The sequence below is a fragment of the Rosa rugosa genome, chromosome 5 (genome assembly GCF_958449725.1).
Source record: "Rosa rugosa chromosome 5, drRosRugo1.1, whole genome shotgun sequence".
NCBI classification, from domain to species: Eukaryota; Viridiplantae; Streptophyta; class Magnoliopsida; order Rosales; family Rosaceae; genus Rosa; species Rosa rugosa.
In genome coordinates this window covers 25,445,501-25,455,347 of record NC_084824.1, presented here as the reverse complement: position 1 = coordinate 25,455,347, position 9,847 = coordinate 25,445,501, and the positions used below count along the sequence as shown (strand labels likewise).

Genomic DNA, 9,847 nt, shown 5'->3' with positions numbered 1-9,847 from the left:
AGAGCCACTAAATTTGTCTGCATACTCAATAGGAAGACGCAAAAAACCCTGCACCAACTTTGCTGCTATGGAAAACAAGCCTCTGTTTAGGAATGATTCCGTTGAGGGCATTCGGGGCTGATGAAATCCTCGATACTCCTACTTGCTGAGTTCTGCTTTCACCGGAATCTACGGACACAGAAAGAAGCCGTCATCAGCGCTTATATAAGCACTGAGGATGGCTGGGGTCTAGACCAGCTGTCAAATCTACTCGACTTGGAGACATCACACCCGTCCACGTGTACAGACGCGCGCTCATCCCTTACGGAATCGTTATCCTTCCTGTGGAGTCGCCTATAGTCACCGCACGAGCAGGGCCCGTACGCTCGTTAAGTGGGCCCATCAACAGCCTCTGTAACCATCGCGATGGTGGCCAGTCCACCATCCCCAGTCATCCAGGCCTGAATCATCCATCGCCTCGCCGTCAATCCCTACTTTAGTCGGCGCTATGACCATCCCTAAAGACCAAACCACAAAATGGTTGAAAACCAGCCTTGCTTGGTGGCAGCCGCTAACGAAACTGTCCCCACCACCCTCATCAAACGCCGACTCAATGCCAAAAACACCACCCCGGAGCCAAAGTACCGAGTAGCCGCAACGAAACCCTAAGAGACACCTACTAGAGAGACACTAATTTATTTTCGTGAATTCAAAAGCTACTTTGTAACTTCCTTAACATCCAGAAGCGAACCTCTTTTCCCAAAAAACTTATAAATTAATCCACCTACTGCTTTGGGAATTGGGAAAAACTCACAAACAGTACATGAACTACAGGCCACTAATAACTTTCGTACCTCAACTTCAAAAAATATCATTTTGGTACCTGAAGTTTTCACCCCGACCCAAGATTCATACCTGGAGTCACTAACGATGTTAGGGCCGTCATCTTTTGAAGGGTAGAATCGTCCATTCGGTGTTCATCTTCTCCAAAATTGAAAATTCTGTCCTATGTCTCTGCAATCTAAAATTCTTTGGCTAGTTCCAACTTTGCTCTCCATCGATCATTCACGCTTTCTCCAAATCAACTGGGCTTTTGCCTTCCTTCATAATATTGCATCTGGAAGAGAGTTGAAGAAAGTTAACCCACATGCATGTTGTTGGGTTTATCTGATCTCGATGGGATCACAACGATATCTTCTTCTTTTTTCTCTAAACTTGCAGAGGAGATAGTGGTGGGCTTTATTGCCCTTTTGGTCGTCAGGAAGAAGAAGAAGAAGAAGCTCTTTCATTGGGGGGTCAAGGTCACACGAGAAGAAGAAAGGGTCTGTTTCTTGAAGTGGGTATGATTCGTTTCTGGGAATGATTACAACAAATTCTTCAATTTCTCAATCAATTCTGAACTGGGTCTGTTTCTATTGTTGAATTTACTACTCAGAATTAACAATTGCTTTCTGGGTTCAGATTATACTATCATTTTGGGGTTGTGTTTGAGTTCCAATATTGATTTGGTTATTAGTTTCATGTCATGAAAGACTTTAATTTTGTGTCTTGAGACTTCAGCTCTTGAATGTTAATGATTCCATTTTGTTGTTATTGATCGATTTGGGCCACGTTTGGATCTTGTTCATAGATTCTCTTGTTCATCCTGTTTTGTGTTTCTTATTTTCTCAGTTTGGGAGTTTTGTGACTTGGTCTAGCTTTTCCAATTGATCCCAAGGCAATATTGCCATTAGGGGAGTACTTTCTGGGCCTCCCTCGCTTCTTCTTCCTCGCGGAGGCCGTTGAACAGTCGATGCTGAACCCTCCGCTGCCGCCGCAAGGCCTCAACGATCCGTCAAACGGGCTTGGGCTCATGGAATCCAGCGACTGTGGCTTCGATGCGGGCTGCTACTACTGGGCCACCGTGTTGAACTGGAACCGACACGAATTCGGCCCGCTGCCCAACATCGCAGTCGAGTTGTTGTTGTTGGTGGTGGCGGTGGTGGTGTTGGTGTTGGTGTTGTTGTTGTTGTTGTTGTTGGGGTTTATGGTGGGGTTGGGCATGAGGGAGGGGTAGGAATTGAGACCCACTATCATGTTTGGCTGTGGCGGAGGTTGCGGTGGGGTTTCCCGTGAATCCAATCAAGGAGAGATCAATGAGTGTAATGGGGGAGCTAAGAGAGACCGAGAGAGAGAGAGAGAGAGACGTACTTTGTTTCATGAGACAGAGAGAGAAGAGATGATGGAGAGAGCTTTGAAGAAGATGAACAGTGAACGGACAGATTTACCCTTGCAAAGTTAACATAGTGAACGGCGAAGTGGATCCCAGGTATGAATCTTGGGTCGGGCTGAAAAATTCAGATATCAAAATAATATTTTTTGAAGTTGAGATACGAAAGTTATTAGTGGCCCGTACAGTGTTTTTCCCTTACGAATTTTAATGATGACGTGGCATCGGACAAATGAAAACCGCTCGTTTTGAAAGCAGGTAAATCAAGTCAACCCTGGTTGGCTGCCGGGCAAAAAGCTTCGAACCTCTTCTATTCTGTTCTCTCCTCTCTCTACACCTTCCGATCTCACTTCCTCCATCTCTCTCTACCTTTCTCTCCGCCTTTACACCCATTCGGATCCCAATCCAAGTCCGACCCGCCGAATCCCCGACCCGACTCGCCTTTGCAAAATGGACGGAACCGCGGCTGCTGGCGGAGGCGGCGGTCCGGCGCCGTTCCTGCTGAAGACGTACGACATGGTGGACGACTCGGCGACGGACGAGATCGTGTCGTGGAGCTCCAACAAGAAGAGCTTCGTCGTCTGGAACCCTCCAGAATTCGCTCGGCTTCTGCTCCCTACCTATTTCAAGCACAACAACTTCTCTAGCTTCATCCGTCAGCTCAATACCTACGTAAGTCCTTCCTCTTCAGATTTTGATCTAATCGAATTATCAGATTTTTTTTTTTTTTTTTGAATCGTAGCTCCTGTACATTTCGCTTCCCATTTGTTTGGATGTAATGATTAATTAACCTGCAGAATTGTAGTGTTGTACTGGTTCTGTCTATAGCTAGCTGATTGCATTTTACTAGGATCGAACCGGTATTGTAATCGAAAATGGAAATTCGATATAGATGATGAAGTATGTGATTTTAGGTGAAACGATGAGATCACGCTACATTTTTGATGACTTACAGTAAGGTTTAATATATCTTTTAGAATTATGATGCACTAATTGAGTCCTTGTATCTACTTAGACGAGCCTTAGTTGCGTCCTTTGCTAGCTTTCGTTTCCTGGTTTCTAAGCACCAGCATTTTAGGAATTGTCTCGGATACCTTTTACTACATGTTCAGTGATACAATGGGATTTGGAGCTGTTGAACGTGCTTTGGCTTGGCAGGTTTCCAAGTAAGAAAAGGAGATGGAAAGCTGGCATGCCTCAAATCCTTGCATGCTGGAAAAATACTTTTGGTGTAGCAAAACCTTCTCCTTCCCTTGCAAGTTGGTTACCCACAGTCCACATCAGTTTTGGTACCAGTGCGTGATTGGGTTAGAGTTCAAGGGTAGGTGACTTCTAAGTAAGATGATGATGGATCAAGTATTATGTATGGGGATATACCAAGTCATTAGTGACAGGTACGTCATAGGTGAGTGAAAGCCGCCTCTCGGAATGAAACGGCTACCATTGTGCTACTGGTTTAGCTTGAATAAAGTGCCGGGCATGGAAGCATGGTGAGCTGTCATGTCTCAAATAAACTACACTGAGAAGATACAATATAATGGAGTTGTATATGAGCACTTAAAAAAGATAGAATATTATGGGATTATGCATGAGCTCTACTTGCAAACCAGTTTTCAAAGGCAATTTATATCTATATGTTCGAGGCTATTGTGATCTAGATTACCTTGAACTAAGGGCAGACCCAAAATTGAGAGATATGTGCAATACAATTCAAGTGATCCACTATTAGCAGTCTCACAAAAGGATATGTTTAAGGGGATAATATGCACTCACATTGTTTTGCTGATATGACAGTCTTGCCATCAAGGATTTGTTGATAAACCTTTCTTTTCTTCTTTGTTCCTTTTCTTTGTCTGACATATGTTGCTGGTAAAATATGTTAAGACATTAAAGGTTTTGTCCTTAATTGATGTTTAATTTAGTCTTTAGTTTCAGTCTGGGTTTTTATGTGTAGCTTAGAGATCTGATCATTTTAGTAATCTAGCTTAGAGCATATCCTGCTCAAATCTATTTCACTATTGTATGGAATATACTTTTCATTGAGGTAAATTTTGTATGGGCCTTCCTCTGGTTGTCCGATGCTTAATGGTAAGCAAATTCAGACACACACACACACACACACAAAACTGAGAAATGGTACGCAAATCTTAGATCAGGAATTCTTGTGTTGTTCATTTACTTTTATATCTTATGCTGTCTTTTATATATATCCACGCCTTAAGTGCCTCAGCTGTCCTATGTCCCCCATTCACCCTCTTTTAAATGCAGGCACTACAGGCTCCAAAAGAATTTGGTATCATCTCTAATTATTTTTGTTTCTATTTGTGGTGTTCCTTAGTACATTTTAACCAAGCACATTGGATTATTGGCCACAGGGATTTCGAAAGATTGATCCTGAAAGATGGGAGTTTGCTAATGAAGAATTCATACAAGATCAAAAGCATCTTCTTAAGAATATTCATCGCAGAAAACCCATTCATAGCCACAGTAATCCTCAGGGTTCTATGGTTGATCAGGAAAGAGCAGCTCTTGATGATGAAATAGAGAAGCTATCACACGAAAAAGCTGCACTTGAGGCAAATATTTCAAGGTTCCAGCAGCAGCGATCTGCTGAAAAGCTTCAGTTGGAAGACCTGACACAGCGGGTAAATGGTATGGAGCAGCGGCAGAAGAGTTTACTAACATTCTTAGATAAAGCTGTTCAGGACCCTGCCTTTGTTGAACATCTAGCCCGAAAAATTGAATCTATGGATTTCTCAGCATATAACAAGAAAAGGCGACTGCCTGATGTGGACCACTCACAGCCAGTTGTGGACAATAGTTTTGTGGATAACCAAAGTAGTTCCAGATCGGAGTTTGGAAATATTTTCCACCAAGACTTTTCAAGTAAGCTGAGGCTGGAATTATCTCCAGCTGTTTCAGACATGAACCTGGTTTCACGTAGCACCCAGAGTTCCAATGAAGATGGGGATAGTTCAACTAGGAAAATATCGGAAGAACTGAAAGGTGCACAGATGAGAACAGAAGGCCTTTTATTTGCAAATGAACCACTAGAACTTTCAGATACTGGAACATCTTTTGCATTCAAAATGGATACGTTGTCACGAAAAGCACCAAATGTTGGAAGCCCTGGACTTCATTCCTTGCAGCCAGGTTTGCCTTCTAATGAAGATAGTGATGGCCAGATAGCCTGTCACTTGAATCTCACACTATCATCTTCTCCCTTGAAAGTGATCAGTAGCCCGCATTCAGCTACGGTACCCCTAGCAGGTCAGGACATTAGCAACTCCCCATCCCCAGGTTTGAATGCCACTAACAAAGAATCAGATATAAGAGCCCTTCCACAGAAAAATCTGGCTGATGAAGACAGGCCTAAAAGTTCCCAAAAAGAGGCCACAAAACACAGTAAAGGGCATACATCTGTTCCAGTTAGAGTAAATGATGTTTTCTGGGAACAGTTCCTAACGGAAAGACCTGGTTGTTCAGAGAATGAAGAAGCGAGTTCTAATTTTAGAGAAAATCCGTATGATGAGCAAGATGGAATGGCCAGAAATGCCAAAGGTGCAGAAACACTTGCTCTTTGACAACCACAGTGCGGTGAGCCCCAGGACAAGGTTCCAAGCAGGCTCTCTTCCTGTTCTTCTCATTCTATGTGAGATTCATGTTTCTTAAGATCTCGAACTTGACGTGACTTTACCTGTCATTGGTTTGAATAAGTTCTTGCCAAAATGCCATTAGTTCTCAGTTGCCTTTTGCTACTGTTAGTGGTCATGATTTGACTACATCAGCAGTGTGGTATTTGTGCATACATTGTAACTACGTTTCTAACCATTAGATAGTTAGGTGATTTTGGTTTCTTAAGAATGTATTCCACCTGTTGGACAGAAACATATTAACCTGCTATTCTGTTTGATATATCTTTTGCTCAAGTTCTGTCAGCAGTACCACAATAAGCTTATCTCAATTGGAGGGTGTGTACATAGACTCCAATTCAGACCAAAAAAAAAAGTACATAGACTCCAATTTTTGGCATGTAAAGAGCATTCGAATCTATGGTTTTACGATTAAAAATGTTTCTTCTCTTCTCAAAATCTCACTCGAATTTGGCTTGATACAGATCTTAATTCATGTCTCAGTTGACCCATCTTTCTGAAACACACCTTACCAATGTGTAAAGCAGAAAGTCAGAACTCGTGACATCTGAACAAACTCGGCAATTCTTGCTGTGAAAGAGTCATCCAGAAGAATGTTTTGACGCTTAATGTTACAAGTTATTGTTTAGCTGCCGTACTTCTCATGCAAAATTGCAAATATAAGAGCCATCTTGCAGTCACCAAGGCTATTTCACTCCTCAGCTGCCAGTTTGGCCAGAACTCTCTTATAAACTCAAACACAATCATTCTGTGCTCCCATTGCAGAATCGTATTAGCCGAATTAAATTTCTGATATATTCTGCCAACTGGCCTGAATTGGGCTTTGAATTTAATCTTTTGAGCAACAACATCATGTTCTAAAAACTATAAACATTGCAAAAGCTCCACGATCAAGTTCTTCCGTTAATCCATTGGTAGAGCTTGCTTTAGCTCCTCATAAGTAAATCACAGCAGGTTCATATCTGGTATGACTAATTAAGCCTGAATCACCTTTCCTTTACTATAGATTCCTGGAACAACAGAATAGGTGGCAGCAAGACTAAGTTTACAAACCCGGAGCTACTGAGGAACACTAAGCCAGTAAGGATCAGGGTGAATTCTGTTTCCGTTTTGAATGTGTGCTGCCGATTTCAAAGTAAAGTTGTCTCTCCTTATTTTCATGAAAGACATTAATTACAGCATTACCGCATTGATCCTCCCATTGCGAAGAGAGGATTCCCTTCAACCAACAACTCCCGATTCTGGAATTGGAGGCAAGCTTGCTTGCACCAAAACTCAGTCACCAGCGTAATCTTCTGATATTCAGAATCCGGCCAATCCATGTTTTCTATCTATTTGAAATTAAAAAATGGGACTCAGGTTTCATCACTGCCTCTATATTGCCTACTAGTCACGCAGAGATTCCATGGAATGAAAGACAATGTCATGTGGAGGTAAAGCCACTTTTGCCTCTTACTTCATGCTTAAGTTCTTGATTAAGTCAAAAATGGTGGCTTACTTCATACTTAAGTTCTTAATGGTGGCTTACTTCATACTTAAGTTCTTGATTAAGTCAAACAAAAATGGTGGCTTACTTCATACTTAAGTTCTTGATTAAGTCAAACAAAAATGGTGGCTTACTTCATACTTAAGTTCTTGATTAAGTCAAAAATGGTGGCTTACTTTCCAACATATGATAGTTGTAAAAATTGCATTTACAACTCATCTATAGCTAAGTTTCTTAAGCTGTAGGAAGCTAGTTGTAACCGCCTCTATCTAGTATAAATAGAGGTCTTGTGTTATAGAGTTGTTATCCCATGTTGGTGAGTGAAAATAGAGACAGAGAGAGAGATTTCTCCTAAAACTCAATTGTCTCTCCTTTGTTAGAGTGTATTTCCTCCTGATATAAGAGAAAGAGTATTGTCAATTGTGCTCCCCTTATTGCAGGAGAGAAATTGTTGTATCCTTTTGTCATAGTCAAATCCTTCTAAAATTTGCCTATCAGCTTGTACGTCACTCATTTTCATAGTTTCTACTTCAGTTGTAATTGGGTGCCCCATACCACAACGATCCTAACAGTGGTGTCAGAGCACCGGGTTTATAGCCGGTTTTCGTGCTACAGTCAGATCCAATTAGTGGAAAGGAGGCATCTTCAACGATGGCGACGAAGTACGAAATAGAGAAGTTCAATGGGAACAATTTCTCATTGTGGAAAATGAGAATAAAAGCAATTTTGAGAAAAGATAACTGCTTGGCAGCAATTGGAGTTAGGCATGAGGAGATCACTGACGATGGCAAGTGGAACGAGATGGATGGCAATGCTATTGCTAATCTGCACCTAGCACTATCCAATGAAGTATTTCAAGTGTGGCGGAGAAGGAGACGACAAAAGAGATATGGGATACACTCACAAAATTGTACGAGGCCAAATCACTACACAACAAAATTTTCTTGAAGAGAAAGCTTTACACCCTTCGGATGATGGAGTCTACTACGATGACCGACCACATCAACACCCTCAACACCTTATTTTCACAGCTCACAGTAATGGGGCATAACATAAAGATAGGTGAACATGCTGAAATTCTACTTCAAAGACTACCTGTTTTGTATGATCAACTCATCATCAACTTAACCAACAATTTAGAAATAGTCTTCGATGATATTGCAGCTGCAATTCTTGAAGAAGAAAGTCTGCGCGAGAGCAAAGAAGATAGATTGGGAGGGTCACAGCAGGCCAAAGCTTTGATGATAACGAGAGGGAGATCAATGGAACGTGGCCCCAGTGGGAGTCAAAATCAGAGTAGACCAAAATCCAGAAGTAAGAAGAATGTCAAGTGTCATCACTGTGGCAAGAAAGGGCACTACAAAAGGAACTGTTGGCATCTCAAGAAGAAAGAAGAAACCAAAGGAAAAGGTCCTGAGTGGTCATGAGCTCAGGGTTGTGTAGCAAGCACCTCAGATGATGGTGAAGTTTTATACAGCGAGGCAACAATAGTTACTGAAGGCAGGAGAAAATTTGCTGATATTTGGCTTATGGACTCAGGAGCAACATGGCATATGACCCCCTAGAGAGAATGGTTCTGCCAATATGAACCTATCTGAGGAGGATCTGCGTTCATGGGAGATGATTATCCCTATGAGATTGCTGGTATTGGTACCATCAAAGTGAAGATGTATGATGGTAAAGTTTGCACCATTCAGGAGGTACGGCATGTGAAAGGCCTGAAGAAAAATCTATTGTCTTTGGGACAATTAGATAGTAGTGGATACAAAATCTATGGTCAACATGGGATCATGAAAATAGTTAAATTCGCGCTTGTGGTAATGAAAGCGGAAAAGATAGCTGCAAATTTGTACATGCTTAAAGGAGAAACACAACAAGAAGGAGAAGTGTCTATTGTGTCAGTAAGTTCTTAGAAGAATCAACGATGACGTGGCACCATAAGCTTGGCCACATGTTAGAAAGGGGTTTGAAGATTCTCGAAAAGGTTTCATTACCCATTTGTGAGCATTGTGTTACTAGTAAGCAGCACAGATTAAAGTTCAGCAATTCTAATGTTAGAAGCAAAGCTATCTTATAACTGATCCATTCCGATGTTTGGCAAGCACCAGTTCTATTCCTAAGAGGTGCACGATATTTTGGGTCTTTTATTGATGATTACTCTAGGAGATGGGTACATCCAATCAAGAGGAAGACAAACGTATTCCCAGTTTTTTCAAAATATACAAAGCGCGTGTGGAGCTTGAATCGAAAAAGAAGATCAAGTGTTTGAGGACGGATAATGGAGTAGAATATACCAGTAATGAATTTGATAACTTCTGTCAACAAGAAGGTATCAAGAGGCAGTTAACAGTGGCATACACTCCCCAACAAAATGGAGTAGCAGAGCAGATGAACAGAACCTTGTTAGAACGGACAAGAGCGATGTTGAGGACTGCGGGGATGGCCAAGTCATTTTGGGCAGAAGCAATGAAGACCGCCTGTTATGTGATCAATTGGTCACCATCAACCACAATTGATCTG

At 41.7% G+C, this 9,847-nt stretch overlaps 1 protein-coding gene across 1 annotated transcript; it reads left to right on the top strand.

The window, feature by feature from the left end:
* The first annotated feature begins 2,446 nt into the window (after positions 1 to 2,446).
* On the top strand, positions 2,447 to 6,105 carry LOC133709118 (heat stress transcription factor A-5). Its single transcript, XM_062134750.1, has 2 exons — positions 2,447 to 2,860; positions 4,564 to 6,105. Exons 1-2 carry the CDS (start codon positions 2,639 to 2,641, stop codon positions 5,770 to 5,772), a joined length of 1,431 nt encoding a protein of 476 aa, XP_061990734.1. The 5' UTR covers positions 2,447 to 2,638; the 3' UTR covers positions 5,773 to 6,105.
* Positions 6,106 to 9,847: the final 3,742 nt, after the last annotated feature.